The 15,998-nt window shown below is 42.3% G+C and overlaps 1 protein-coding gene across 1 annotated transcript in view; it reads left to right on the forward strand.

The window, feature by feature from the left end:
- The window catches only part of ADCY2 (adenylate cyclase 2), a 348,725-nt gene that overhangs the window by 289,810 nt on the left and 42,917 nt on the right, over positions 1-15,998 (forward strand). Inside the window, exons 16-17 of the mRNA XM_074329098.2 lie at positions 8,083-8,220; positions 15,670-15,789. Of these exons, the coding sequence (XP_074185199.1) occupies positions 8,083-8,220; positions 15,670-15,789 (258 nt within the window). The remainder of the gene's footprint in view (positions 1-8,082; positions 8,221-15,669; positions 15,790-15,998) is intronic.

Genomic DNA, 15,998 nt, shown 5'->3' on the forward strand with positions numbered 1-15,998 from the left:
ATCCAACTGTTGGCCCAGTTTATTTATTTATTTTAGTTTTATTTATGTTTTATTTTAAAAAAAAAATTTATTAAATTTGTTGGAGTGACATTGGTTAGTAAGATTATATAGGATTCAAGTGTACAAGTCTGTATTACATCATCTATATCTCACATTGTGTGTTCACCACCCAGAATCAGTTCTCCTTCCATCACCATATATTTGAACCCCTTTACCCTCTTCTACCAACCCCCTCTCCCCTTATCCTCTGGTAACCACTAAATAGTTGTCTGTGTCTATCAGATTTTGTTTATTTGTTGTCTTATTCGTTTGTTGCTTTCAGTTTTATATCCCACATATGACTAAAGTCGTATGGTTCTCGACTTTTTACATCTGACTTATTTCACTTAGCATGATAATCTCAAGTTCCATCCACGTTGTCACTAATGGCAGTATTTCATCTGTTCTTATGGCCGAGTAATATTCCATTGTATATATGTACCACATCTTCTTTATCCAATCATCTATTGAAGGACAGACACTTCAGTTGTGTTTCCATGGCTTGGCCACCATGAACAATGCTGCAGTGAACATAGGGGTACATATATCTTTACGGATAAATGTTTTCAGATTTTGGGGGTAGATACCCAGAATGGGGATTGCTGGGTCATATGGTAAGTCTATTCTTAATTTTCTGAGGAACCTCCATACTGTTTTCCATAGCGGCTGCACCAGTCTGCATTCCCACCAACAGTGTATGAGGGTTCTTTTTTCTCCACAGCTTCTCCAACACTTGTTATTACTTGTCTCATTGATGATAGCCATTCTGACTGGTGTGAGGTGATATCTCATTGGGGTTTTCATTTGCATTTCCCTAATGCAAATGAAGTTGAGCATCTTTTTATATATCTGCTGGCTGTGGTATTGGGAAAAGTATCTGTTCAGGTCATCTGCCTATTTTTTTTAATTGGATTGTTTCTTTTTTGTTGTTGTTGATTTATATGAGTTCTTTATATATTTTGAATATTAGCTCCTTATCAGAGGTGTTGTTTGCAAATTTCTTCTCCCATTTAGTTGGTTGCCTCTATGTTTTGTCGATAGTTTCTTTTGCTGTACAGAAGCTTTTCAGTTTGATATAGTCCCATTCATTTATTTTTGCTTTTACTTTCCTTTCCTTTGAGGTCAAATTCATAAAATCCTCTCTGAAGTGTCCATAAGTTTAGTATCTATGCTTCCTTCTATGCAGTTTATTGTTTCAGGTCTTACATTTAGGTCTTTGGTCCATTTGAGTTAATTTTTGTGTATGGTGACAGATAGCAGTCTAGTTTCATTCTTTTGCATGCGGTTTTCCAATTCTCCCAGCACCATTTACTGAAGATGCTTTGTTTTCTCCATTGTGTATATTTGGCTCCTTTGTAAAAGTGGATTCTGGGGAAAGCATAACTCCATATTAAAAGACATTTGGTAAAATGGACAGAAAAAAGTTAATTTATGCATGGATTTAGACTCTAACGTGTTCTAATAAGAAAGTACCCTTAATATTAATACTAAGCAAAATGTTTTCACATATACACATATAAGAGCCCTTCAAAGTGTTTTCATATATATGTTATTTCACAATCAAAACAACCCATTTTATTTCAGTGGAATCTAAGACATAGGATAAGAGATTCAAGTGCACATTTTCATTATAATCAGCAATAAAAATAAAAATAATTGTTAGAGTACTACTAATAATAATGTGTACATTTACTGCCAGATTTAACTTTCTAAACTACCTGAAGTGTGCTTACATCTGTGTAACAAATACAGCACATTGACTCTGACCAAAACTAGCAGCAAAAAAAAAAAAAACACACCCCAAAAAGCATCTTTTGAAGCAAGCATGTCACATACAGCAAATGAAAATGCTAGGAAGTGTCAGAAGACATTTTTCTCTCAGAGTGGTAGTCTTGTGCTTTATACAGTGGAGATAATATGATACCAGCCCACTGACCTTGTTCCAGGCTGAGATGAAAGCGCAAATACAGAGATCATCCTGGGGAAGGAAAATAGGTCACACACCAGCTGATAGAAAAGCTTTCTGCTCCACAGGAGTGTTTCTCCTTGAAGTCGATTTTCTCTAATGTCAATATAACTACCAGCTTTCTCTTGGTTAGTATTTTCCCAGTGTCCCTTTTTCCGTCTTGTTATTCAGCTTTTCCTTGTCCTTATGTAAGTTTTACGTGTGTCTCTGGTAAACCTCATCCAGCTGTATGTTATTTTCTCTGATCAAAAAATCTCTCTCTTTTACCTGACAAGTGTCATACATTTATGTGTATTATAATTACTGATGCAACCTTATTTTGCTCTTTTTATTCATCACGTATCTTCTTTGCTTCTACTTATTTTCCTCCCCTCCTGCCTTCTCTTAGACCAACGGAGTTTATTTATTCCCCCTTTACCCCTTCTAGTGACTCGAAAGTTATGTAGCCTCGTGTTTTCTTTTAGTGATTAACTTAAAATGTGTAACACATGCACAAGACTAACAGAGACCGTTAATACTCACACCTTTATCTTCTTGTTGAAAAACACAGGGACCAAGCTCTAAATGAGATCATCCTTTTCCATCTTCTCTCTTTTTGAAATACAAATCTCAAGAGTTATGCTGAAGGTGTGATAAGAATTGAGGAAATGACCCATAAAACAATACAGAAAGACAAAAAGTGTTTAAATTTCCCTAAACTTAGACTGCTTTGATTATTCATCATCATGTATTCTTATCATTTACCAATTTCTTACCATTCTTCAGGAGCACCATTCTTTCCTCTAGGACTCAGTGTCCATATTCCCGAAGGACTGTTCCTTTTGTAATCTTTGCAGTGAGAGTCTGTACATTATATGCCCACTCAGCTTTTGTATTTAAAAAAGTCTTTTTTCCTCGTGGAGTAACAATAATTTGTAATGATTTTTCTAATATTTGAAAAACATGAGTCTATATTTTCTTGTACTTTCATATGCTGAGGAGAAAGCTACCGTCTAATTGTTGTTCGGGGGTAGACAGCAGGTATTTTTCTCTCTGATTGGTTTTGTAGGATTTGTTCTTTGTCTGTTGTGGGCAATAGACGCCTTGTGTTAAGGTGTTGGTGCACTTTCATTTCTCCTCTTTGGGACTCAGTGTGTCACCTCACCCACCGAGCTCATGTGCTGCTCCAGCTCCACAAAATGCTTGCTCCATGTCTGCTTGTTGTTTTGCCACTTTCCTGGTCTCTCTGTTCTATTTTTCTCAAACTTTCATTGCAAGTATGTCAAATCTTTTTATTATACCTTTTGTGCCTGAATGTTGCTTTCATATTTTTCATCTCTTTACCTTTCTGTGCTGTTTTATGGGTGATTTCTTTACAGCTATCTTATCCTCTCGCTATAGAATAACGCTTGAGTTTTGAGCATCCGTATTCACAGTTTCATCTCCAGCAAGTGTATGTGGCTCATTTTAAAAATAAGCTTGTTATTTTCTCTTAACTGCTCATTCATTATGGACTCTATCTTTATTACTTTAATCTTATTTTATAGGCTATTTGAGATTGATACAATATTTGCAGATCTTATGCTAATTCTACTGTTATGTCTGTTGATGTTTCCTTGTAAGGTCCATTCTGTTAGCTAGTTTGCAATTTTTTTTATTATTATTACTGTGAAGTCATGTTCAGTGGGAACAGCTTCTCCATGCCCTGTACTCCGTGATATAAAGTATCATTTATAAGCAGTGTTTTTCTTGCTGCTGCCAGAGCCCCAAGGATTTCCTCTGGTCTTGTTTTTTGTTGCTATTGTTGTTTTTTATCTGATTAATAACTCCTAAACTGGGGATTCTCATTATGAAGCAGAGCATGTAATTTCAAACCCAACACCCATATTGGGAATTTGGATTTATTGTTGCAGGTTTGTTGTTACTTCCCCGAACTAGTGCATGGACTTCCAGACTTCTTTACATGACAGGAGCAACCATTGGAGCTTTCTGGTTTTACTCAGGGATCTGGGTCCCAGCTGCCCACCTTTTGCAGGCTCAAGGCAGCATCTTCTTCCCCATGACATTGAAAGTCCACCTCCAGGTGTCGTAGCCTGTGTCCTGTCCCAGGACACCTGTGAGCCAACCACACAGCCTCAGTCCCTCTAGCACTCAGCCCCTTCTTTCTTCTGGCCCTTGGGAATTTCTCTTGGGGTTTAACCATTAACATAGTGAATGTATTAAGTAAGCATACAGTCATTTTCTACCATTTGCCAAACACTGCGCTGCTTCTGCGACTACAAAGACCACTGTCCTCCGGCTCTTCACGTGGCCAGAGACAGCATTTCAGCAAAGACAATGCAATACACTCAGGCTGTGAGGGCCGTGCCCTGGATGAGTGGCCCAGACATGTGCCCCCCCGCCCCCTGGGGTGCACAAGGTAAACAGATTCATTTTGTAAAATACGATTGACTGAAATGAGGAAGTCTTTCTGTAGGAAACTCAAGTACAATTAAACACTCAAAGCACACATGGCAGGCTCTGTGACACAAACTGTTAAAGTCGTTACTGCTGCCGTTCAAAAGGACAGTCCTTGGGCAATTAAAATGCCAGTGTAGACGTTCTTTCAGCCAAATACACAAAAGTGCATGTTTATATGATAAAGTTAACCACATCTTTCAGGCACGATTTTAAGATGTTTTGTTTTTTAAATATAAATGTTTGCTACTCAGTCACTTTGAATATTTATAACTTTCCTGAATGTTTTCCATTTTACTAAATTTTCACTTAATATAGGCATCAACTTCTACTCAGGTATCTAATTTTATTTTTTAAATGGAAACTCATGAAATTGTGAATGCAACCTGCTTTTATTATTATTACATTACATTATGAGGCATTTTTGAGTGAGAATCTACTACCAGTTGTTTTTAGTGCAAAGCACTAAAAAAGAAAAACGGAAAGAAGGAAGGAAAGGAGGAAAGAGGGAGGGAGGGAGGGAGGGAGGGAGGGAGGGAGGGAGGGAGGAAGGAAGGAAGGAAGGAAGGAAGGAAGGAAGGAAGGAAGGAAAGAAAGGAAGAAAGGAAAGGAGGGAGGGAGGGAAAATATTTCTAGCAAACCACTCTGCTCGTTGTCCCCAGAACCAACTCCATGATAGGGTTTTAATATAAATGTGTATCTTTCTCCTTTTATATCTCCCACTGCATTTAACACCAATTCTGTATTTGTCAGTGGGTGGATGTGACATTAACAGCCCAGAGCATTTCTAGAAGGTCCACAGTGAACTCTCTGTAAGAGGTAATCACAAGACACAGTGAGACCACTGATGATCAGGAAAGGGAGGAAACAGATTTGGGTGAAATTATGCCAGGAATTAAACCCAACTGGCGTGACTAACCTCGGCGCATAGGAGTCATTGTCTCATTTTCATAGGAAAAGCATCATCTGAATAAATACCAAACATTCTTTGAGATATTATCACTTATGTTTCATTAGGTTGATATTCATTTTGATAAACTTATTTTTCCATCAGGGACTTTATTTGAATACTTCCCCTGAAACAGAATAAACTGAAGTAAATTATCATGTCAAGAACCAAGTGGTAATTTTTATTCAGAGTTTCCAATCGAGTCAGTGTTCTCATTTGTCCTTCGTCAGACCCTTTCAGTTTTAAGATCTTAGTCTGTTTTCCCCATCGTTGTTTTCCTCTGTTCCCCTAACGTCTTTATCTCCCTGCCCTTCTTCTGTCACTGTCACTGTAGTTCAGGAGGCACATCTCTTATCGTCTTCTTCTATTTCTTTGTCCTCGCCAACGGCACTGTTTACCAGTCTTCATAGGGCAGCAGAGTTTTATTTACTTTGCCTCAACTTGGTGACAAGGATGAAAAGATAAGGAGGCAGCCTGCCCCTCTGATCTTGGGAACGATGCATGTTTGGCACGATACATTTAAAGATGCTTCTGTGGGGAGACTTTGAGGTAAACATGCAGACTAGCAGGAGAATGAATCCACCCTATTGCATCTGAACACAGTGTGTGCCAAACCCACGGGTCTTTAGAGACGTGCTCCGAGGCTTTTCTTTCTGGGGTGAATCAGAGTATGACACCTTTCCTGGCCCGCCTTCCACGTGTTCAGGAGGCCCCTGTAGACAGTAGTTCCTAGGGCCACCAATTTGTAATTTTGCCCACCGTGGTGCAGGAGCAGAAAACTATTCACAGGTGTGTCTGCGCACACCTGTGTCAGTAAGTCACTAACCTCTGCTCAGAGTGCAGCATGTTTCTATCAGACAGTCTCTTTGGCAAGATCATCGTCATGTGTCGTTCTAACGTTTTAAACAAAGGGACTCTTTTTATTTCATAATTTCAGTAAGTCTGTGTAATAACTGGGTAATATTTTACCTAATTGACTGTGGTACGGAATCCGAGCGAGACTGAAATTTCTCCTAAAGTAGTAAAGTTTTGAATTTTCTGCTCTTAACAGTTTTATTATCGTATCTATTGATAATTATTTCTGTGTACAGACACAGCACATCAATTTTAACCATTTTCTCTTATGTGAAAGCACTAAACCCAGTGGACTAGGGTGCAAATACATATTGTCTTAATTTCCCAGAATCAAACCAGATGCTGTCATCTCCTAATGGGACCTGAGCTGGGTGACTATGACAACCTATTTGAATCTCTGGTCTTTGTACTTTATTATAGTTTCTCCTCCAGATAGACACCTGATTAGGATTGTGGCATTAATATTATTAGGAGTAGCACCCTCGGCGGTGGGGAGGGGTCCTCCAGCTATGTGACCCTGCAAGCTACTGCGTACTCCGAGCATCAAAGAGCGTCTTACTGCCTTCACCAACCCCCATCCAACCCTGCTCTTGGGAAGAAGCCAAAGGCACAAATCTGGCCCCTGCCACGTTGCTGGTAGAGAAAATGCACTGAACCCTCCCCCGCTTCCAGGGAACCTTCTGCCGCCAGCCAGCAGTCGGTTCCTGGCCACCCAGGAGCTCAGAGCCCAGGGCAGCACTGTCTGTGGTTCAGGCTCTGAGAGAAACCAGAGAATGACCTGGAGAATCAGAGAGGTTGGTTAACTTGCAGAAAGTCTCACAGCTGTGTGGCTTTGATCCTGGACCACTGGGCTGGTTCTTTACTCTTCTAACCACCTCTCATCCTGTATTACAGAACCTGATTTAATTATTATGTTGACATTTAATATATTGCAATGCTTATATTTTTAAGAATAAAGTAGGTATATACACACACACACATACATAATATATATATATGTATATATATACCTGTTTCCTCAAAAATAAGACCTAGCTGGACAATATGCTCTAATGTGTCTTTTGGAGCAAAAATTAATATAAGAGCCAGTATTATATTATATTATATTATATTATATTATATTATACCAGGTCTTATAATAAAATAAGATCGGTCTTACATTAATTTTTGCTCCAAAAGACGCATTAGAGCTGATTGTCTGGCTAGGTCTTATTTTTGGGGAAACATGATATATACACATATATACATATATATGTGTAAGTATTTTTAAAAATAAAGCAGAAAGAAAATTTGAGAGAAGTAGAGAAATAAAAGTGCTGTGTATTACTGCTAGTAAGGGGGATTCTCTATTTGGGTTTCGTTGCGATCACACCACTTTTACCATTATATTAACTCTGTAGTGTTTGACAGTTGTAGTCTTATGATTAGCTACATATCAATCTCTTTTCTACAGAAATCGGCTGAATTTATGATAACTGCTCCATGACAGCTGTGATCTGAGGCCTAGCACATTCCACAGAATGGTTTAATAACTGACATATTTTTTTATTTACCAGAAGATTGTTTTAAACATAATTTCAGGTCTCTTTTAAAGGACGTACAAGTGCACCCTACATTTATCATAGACATTTAATGAATTTGTTCTTAGTTTGTAACAATGATGCCAACATACTTTTTAACAAGGTCTGTGACCTGGTGAAGGCCCCCAGTGGAGGCAGACTCTACTTGTTAATCTGTGAATAAAATGGGTGCATCTTGTGGTTTTGAATGTCATTAAGAAACGTGAGAGGATACATAAAATAACAGTGCATTTCTCTTTCTTTCTTTGTCTTCCTAGCAATGCAGCAAAAAGGCCTCCGCCTCTCTCCTGTGGCTTTTGAAATCATCAGGCATCATCGCGAACCGCCCCTGGCCAAGGGTCTCCCTCACGGTTATCACCACGGCCATCATTCTAACCATGGCCGTGTTCAACATGGTGAGTCAGGGGTGCTGGCAGGCAGGGCCATCTTCACTCCCGATGCCTGTCTTAGTGGAATTTGGGAACCATGCGCATAGCTCCTTTGGCGACACTGATCACTGCCTATTAAATTCAACATCCAACCACTGCAGAAGCAGCCTCACTAATTAAAAGGATGCTTTCTGCAGAAGCCACCTGAGAGAGGCAGTTTCCTCCAGCCATTTCCCACCATCTGGCTCCTGTGGCTCCTGGTGACAGAAATGACATCGAATGGCAGCGGCATAATCGCCTAGGGGAAACAGAACTATCAAATGCAGGCGAGTGCAGCAGGAGAGCTGTCCTACTCTCAGAAGATCTGACTTCAAACCTTAGCTCCCGCCTTACCAGCTGTGTGATTTTGGAGAGTTTTCATTAAACTTCTACAGGTTCCATTTCCACCTCTCAAAAATGAGAACTGACAGTTCTCTGCCAAGGTGGATGAAGTGAGCTGATGTCCCTGCCCCACTTAGGATGGCACCAGGCATTTTGTAAATAGTAAACCAGGGGTCGCTCTTACTATATCGATATTATCATTACCTGTAGATTCTTAAAAATAGGCTCATAGGTCATCAGTGCACATGAAGACGTGTCCTTTTCATTATTCTGGCTTCACCACCGTCAACCAGAGGCATCATGACATTTCATATGGATGCATCACGAGTTGGTGGAACTGTGGAGTGTAATGAGGTACAGTTCTTGTCTTCCTGAAGCATAAAATCAGGTCTAGAAGATAGAGCATATATATTAACTGATAAGGCATAGTTTTCATAAATGAGACAGCATTTATTCAGCCAAAAACGATCTACTAAGCATAAACATGTGTCTGGTACGTTGTTCGATGCTCAGAACCCAAAGATAGTCCTCTGGCTTCCAGGCATGCACAGAGTCTAGGAGACCGACAGCTGGTGAACCCATTGTAAAGAGTCTGAGGGCCACAGGAGCAGCAAGCAGAGAGGTGGCAAGGAGAAGGGCTGGCAGGGAGAAGGGACAGCAGGGCCTGCTGGACGGACTTGTCAAGGATGGTAGGAGGAGGGGTTCAGGAGATGGTGGACGGAAGATGAGCAGTGGGAAGACATTTCGCATCTAGGACTAGAAACAGGGCAAACATTCATATTAAGAAGTGACAGATAAGGCTGAAGCAGTACTGAGGACCGTGAATGTTTACTTGGGATCCATCCTCAATAGTGTACTCTAGAGCGGTTCATGCCTCCTGACACGGCTGGAGATTCAGGGGAGGGTGATTCCAGCGGGAAGCTGGATGGACGGGGGTGCCAGCTGCCACGGCTGGAGACCCCTTCACCTACTTCACCCTGCCCAGATGTCTGTCTTAGAACACCTGGAAAGGGAATGTCAGACAGATGCCACAGCGTGTCTTCCTCCTACCACTTCCTACCCTGTCAGATGTGTGTGTGTAGATTCCTGTGTCTTCCCACGTGGTCGGCTGGAGGACAGCATGCTGGTTTGCCCCACCTCACCTGACTGCATGCCCCAACTCTCCCTGAGCACCCCTGAAAAGGACATGAGGCCCAGCCCTACTGTGGGCCTCCCCAGGGACAGATGTGAACACAAGCTCTCCTTTCTCCAACTGTGTCATCTCAAAGGTCAGCTCAGGAAGAAGGCTTGCCCCTGGAGGAAGTTAGGACCGATGGTGCCTGCGGGGAGAGGGCTCAGCAGTCAAGGCCATGCAGCCAGCACTCTACCCTAGGAGCCCCTGGCCCTTGGTTTTGCCTTCCTATGTAGAGCTGTCTTGATGTGTCAAGTGCACTGTGAGGTCTCCACTGCCCTGGGCCTCTTCTAGCTCCTCTGTAAATTTAGGGAGTGATTGTAAGCTAATGTCCCCTCCTGGTCAGACACAGCACCCAAGGCCGGTCTTCCTACCGCAGGAATGATGAAACCCCCCTCCAGGAGTGGGGGCCTGTCTTCTAGGTCTCAGGCGCACCTGGACCATGACATTGTTTATTTCCAAAAAGCCCTCAATCAAAACTGAGTGGGGAGCAGCTAGGAAACAGTGCCATGTCTACACAACAAGTATTTCCTGCTCTAGAGGGATGTTAAAATGCAAGGGCTCAAGTGGAGATTTGCATCGGTCAGCTTGAGGCATGTGCTTGTCAGGGGCCAAGACTGATCTGCTGTGTGCTTTCTGTGTGGCGACCCAACGGGGTTTTCAAGGTGGCCCCAGAGCTGTCATCAGCATGTGGGGGGAGGAACCTGAGTGAGGGACTTAAGACTGAGACAGGAAGGGCTTTCCCGGACGTCCGGCAGCATGTGTATTACCAACCATTAGGACACTGAACTTCCTGCCCAGGCAGTGTTATGGTTCTTATCAGGCTGTGGAAGCATCACAGGGAGGGAGATGCACAGAGAGGCAAACGGCAGGGGCGAGAGCCTGTAGAAACATGAGTGTGTTTCCTAAACTGCATTCCTCGTGCTGGTCCTGGGAACGTGCACGTGTGCAGTCGTGCCCACCCTGCTCCCAGATCCAGCTCTCCAGGAGTGATGCCCAGCTCTGTGAGGAGTTTTGGACATTAAAGCTGCAAGACGGAGACAGCTGGGTCAGAAGTCAGCTCCACCGTGAAGAGTCGGGGCAGAACACTCTGGAAGGCTAACAGGATGCCCTAGCTGGAGTTCTGAGAGGTTCTAACAGCCACAGCGTGTCGGGTTGCCTGAACGAGGCGTGACGGCCACAGCACCCTTATAATCAAGGCTCCTCATCCCTCAAGGTGTGTTCGCTCACCTGTGCAGGCACAGAGACGATAAAACACACTCCCTAAGAGTTGACCTCCTCGGTCGGCAGCACCTACAAGTTACGGGAACCATTTCACAAGCCATCCACACACTTAAGAGAATGTTTTCTTTCTTTCTTTCTTTCTTTTTCTCTTGTGTCTTAGGAACACGCTTTCCGTATAAGGACTGGTGATTTAATAGTTACTAAATGAAAGAATGATTGGGTGAATGGGTACGCACATGACCCTTTGAAAGAGAAACGATTTATTTCTATAAAGTCCAGTTTGACCTTATAAAACTAGGATTTATCACCTAATTTTTAAAAGACAGAATCTAAATGGGACACAAATCTGATTTGGAAGCTAATTGTATTTCATGTAGGATAAGTAGTGATGATGAGCAAGCAGTTAGGTCACTGTCTAAACGTTTGACGAGCTGAACATTTAGGTGACTTTTTTCCACTGTAACAGTGATCCCTTTGGGGAGAAGAAATGCATCTTGAGTACCAGAAAAAGTCTTCCAGAGTCACTTTCCTTCCTCACAAAGAAAGGCGTTCATCCCTAAGTGAGGAATGTGGGAGACAGGGTAAAACTGATGGATGACCTCGAGGAAGGGGAAATAAGGCTCCACCTGCATACGGACCTCCTGTCTGGGGCAGCAGAGGCAGTGGGAAGCGACAAGCTGGTTCCTTCTCCTGTGTCTCGTGATGGAGAAAGAGGCGACTCACAGCGCTCAAGCAGATGTCGGCCCCACCGGTGCAGGAGAAATGGCATTTTCCTTAACACCTGAGGCCCGGAAATTAGTGGTTCTTTTCCATCAGATGCTCCTGTTGCATTTATTTCAAAGAAGCCTCATAAAACAGTATGACAGCCAACACTGGGTGCAGAAAGGGAATGATTTCCCGCCTACTAGGGAATAACCGTGGAGCTTTCTTATGGTTTCTGACTAATCACAGAAGGGAAAGCCTTGTTCGTCAGGCTGTGGCCTCTGCTCACATCCGGGGATTTACAGAGCGTGCCCTGCAGCTGCTCGGATCCCGTCCTCTTGAGTTATGAGTGTGTGCGGCAGATGTGAGGTCCCGTGTCCCCTGCCACACCACACAGTGGCGCTGTCACCCGATGGTGTGGAGGCAGATTCAGGGCCGGTCAGAACTGAGATCAGCAGGGTGCCGTGCAAGGGAAGTGGGCCCCCAGGTCCCTCACTCCCATTCGGGGAAGACGACACCCACATTTTCACAGCACTGACAGGTCAACAGGAATGACCGATCCTTTTAAACATCTAATTACGTGCTGATGAAAATGACAAAGCGTTTAGGTCAGTTTGAATTGAAATGAATTCTGAGGTTCTAACCGGACATTTTAAACACCTCATGTTCACCCATGTGACACCAAACACCCCAGTAAAAAGTGGAGGAAAAGTTATCCAGACTTTTGTCAACTGCGGGGTTTGGGCTGTCAAATTGCCAATGACCTGCATGTTTTGTTCCATGTTCGTGTCCATCTGACTGTTTAGAGTCATGCATGAGAAGCTCGAATTCTCTGCCCCCTTGACAGTGTCATCATGTGGTTTCCCTCTTCATTTTGCAACCTCGCCTGAGCAACTGCCCAGAGGACACTATGCCCAGTGTGGCTCTGTGAGGCCCAGCGCAGGGAGTCTGCCGCAGTTACTGGGGGTCCGTGTAGGCTTCTAAATGTGCTGATGTCATCAGGCAGAGAGCACGGTATTAAGTCGCATGTTCAAAATTTAACACTGTTTGAAAAATATGATTCTGAGATGTTTTACATTGCCTGCGAAGGGTAAAATTGGGAAATAAAGCTACAAATATGCAGTGTTCATTAGGATTTTATTAGGATATCGTGTCTAAGATGAGGATATCATTTCCGCAATTATGACAAAGTTTGTAGAATATTACGATGGGTCCGGAGAGGACCCCAAATAATTCTGATTATTAGAAATTCAATCTGTGGCACTTAAACCTGGAAGGGAGAGGAATGAGGGAGTAGTAGCTCTCGAATATGTGCCTGGCTACATAGGGGATGACATGAGTTTCTTATTTTATTGTATTTTTTTCCAGAAATGATGTTCTATTCATTCACCGAGAAAAGGGGAGGTTAGGCCTTCTTGAACAATTTTCTCCAATCTCCCAAAACTCCCTCTTCATTTTTTCCAAAATAACACCACACTGAAAACACATTTATACAAAACCACGTATTATTCCCCCTCACAAAAATCGAGTGTCTGTATTATAGGAACAAAAACAGATCCAAGACATGAAAAGAAAAAGTCACCACTAAAACTGAAACGTAACAGTGTTAAGGATTCAGGTATTCTGTAGAATTATTACCAGCAAAGTAGAAATATTTCCGCCTGGATCTTTTACACTTGAAAGTGATCACGTTGACGATCTGAGGTTCCAAGGAACCCTAGTGTGAACCAGAATTCCATTTTCCTTTGAAGTTCAGTGGGAAAGGTAAGTAGTTAGAATGAGTTTCGTTCAGGAAAGAGCAGCAGGAAGTAGGGAAAACCCTGGCCATTGTCAAAAGGCACTGAGGTCTTTCTGGAGGCAAATGCATTAGAACAAACTCCAGTAGGAACAAGCTCATTTCCACTCTAAGAGCCCAGGGCAAACACAAAACAAATAAGGTCTCTTTGGTTCCAGCTCTGATGGCGACCAGGGCCTCCTGGTGAGAGAGGACACCTGAGGATGAGAAAGGCTCCTCTTAACTGTGCTTTTCTTTTGTTATTTTTAAAGTGACCAAGAAGACAGAATGGGGGAACTGATTCAAAATTGTAGTGTGACGCCACATAGAAGGAAGTTTCTAGATTTTACAGGTAGTTAACAAGTGCTAGGAAAAGCAGCCAAAGGCGGTTGCGGAAGTTTTGTTAGGTCTGGCGATAGAAGTTCTTACTGTTTTTCAAACTCAAACCATCATATTTCTTGTACAGCCTCCTTACAAGACAAAGTTTTCACAGGATATGTGTCTACTCATTGTGCAGCAAGAATTTATTTTCTCTATGAGGTGATATAATCAGGAAGTTTTTGCAAACAAAAACTCATAGACACAGACAACAGTTTAGTGATTACTAGAGGGTAAAGGGGGTGGGGGGGAGGTAGAGGAGGGTTAAAGGGATCCAATATATGGTGATGGAAGGACCTGAGTCTGGGGATGAACACACAATGCGATATATAGATGAAGTATTATAGAATTATACACTCGAAATCTATGTAACTTTACTAACCAATGTTTTTGTTTTTGTTTTTCCTGATATGACTTTTTCAAAGAATTAGCATATTTACAGTTCAACCAGGGGTTGTGACTTTTTTGATAAATTCTTTGGTAGTAAATAAAGAAATCTACACTTCTTTGATTTTTTTTTCTTTTTTTTTAAGGAGGGCACAGCTCACAGTGGCCCATGCGGGGATCGAACTGGCAACCTTGGTGTTATTAGCACCACACTGTAACCAACTGAGCTAACCGGCCACCCCAATTTCTTTGATCTTTTAAATCAGTGTTTTGATTTTACCATGTGATAGAGTGGGTAGAATCACGGTATCCAGTATCATTCTTGGAATCTGAGAGGAAATATTCCCAAGAATATAGTAAATAAATGCCTCCTTATCTATCTAAGTAAATCGGTGTAAGTGTTTGGCATGAACTCTGCCATCAATGGAAATAAACAAAAGGAAGGAAGCAAGCAAAAACAACCATAGAAACCGTACAGGCAAGCTTTACTTTGTGACCCTTGAGTGTGTATGGCTAACCTGTGCAGGAAGCACAACCTACTTTTATGGCTGAGATGAATTTCTTTCAGTAAAAGGGCCCTGGCCCAAGTGGTTCTCTGTTTTGTCTTTATTGACAGTTCCTCTGATCCTGAGCCACAGTACAGAAAGTGTCGGACCCTCCGTCACTTGTCACAACGGGCTGTGCAATAGCTTCTCTAGAAAAGACAGAGACACAGATAGAGGATTTAGATTCTCCTACCTTACTAACAGGTGGACTGTCCTTCTGGGTGACCATTACAAAAGACCTAATCACCTATTTTCTCAAGATTACGTTTTTTCGTTGTTGTTTTTGTTTTGTTGTTTTTTTTGTTTTTGTTTTTTAAGTAGGACCCCTTTCCAACAGTCCTAAGAGCATCATCCTCTCAATTTTAAACCCTCGTGACCCTGAGCGGCCAAGCACTCACAAATAATAGACAGAAATGTTGATACTGGTTATTACATTATGCCGATAAAACTGTTTTTCTCTTAAAACCAAAAACTCATAAAACTCCACAGACTCATTTAATGCTTGGACCAAGATGGTGAAGACTCTGCATACACACTGCAGGCTCTGCTTTCAGGGCAGGGAGTGGAGTGTGTGTGCCAGGTGACTGCCTCAGTCATTCTAACGAAGAAGCCTTCTGCCCTGTGCTTTGTCATTTTAATCTAATATTTAACGGAGGTGCTTCTGTGTTCCCAAACACCAATCCAGCAGTTCTGGAATTCACTACGAAGTGTGTAGCACAACAATCAATAGTCATGTGCTTATTCGGGAGACATTCTCAAAGCTTCTAAAAGGAGGAGATGAAACTGTTCGCATTGCCCATGTGACCCTGCTTACCAGCCAGAAGGAGCAGGTCTCTGATCATCTTAGCACCCCCCTTCTAACTCTTCAGTCTCCTTTGCGCTACTTCATTGAAAAATAAACATTTTCTTTGCAGTTTTTCCTGAGCGACTCAGAGGAAACAATCCCTCCAACTGCCAACACATCCAGCACAAATCTTTCTGCCTCCAGTAACCAGGCAGCGATTCTGCGGGCACAAAACTTGTTTTTCCTTCCGGTAAGAAAGTTTGTTTTTCTTTCCTTTCTGTATGCTACTAGTCCATTGAAGGGTATAGCCTCCCCTTTCTCATCTGTTCTAGACGTCCCTTTTCTTCTTTGGTGCCAATACCTGAGTAGGTTCGCAGCAGTTAAAAAATGCCAGCCTTTGACGAGAGATGTCTGGCTGACTGGCACCAGTTAGGTGCCATGTGCAAACTTGGTGTCATT

Source organism: Rhinolophus sinicus, chromosome 3 (assembly GCF_057876585.1).
Source record: "Rhinolophus sinicus isolate RSI-liver-muscle chromosome 3, RSI-T2T, whole genome shotgun sequence".
Lineage (NCBI taxonomy): Eukaryota > Metazoa > Chordata > Mammalia > Chiroptera > Rhinolophidae > Rhinolophus > Rhinolophus sinicus.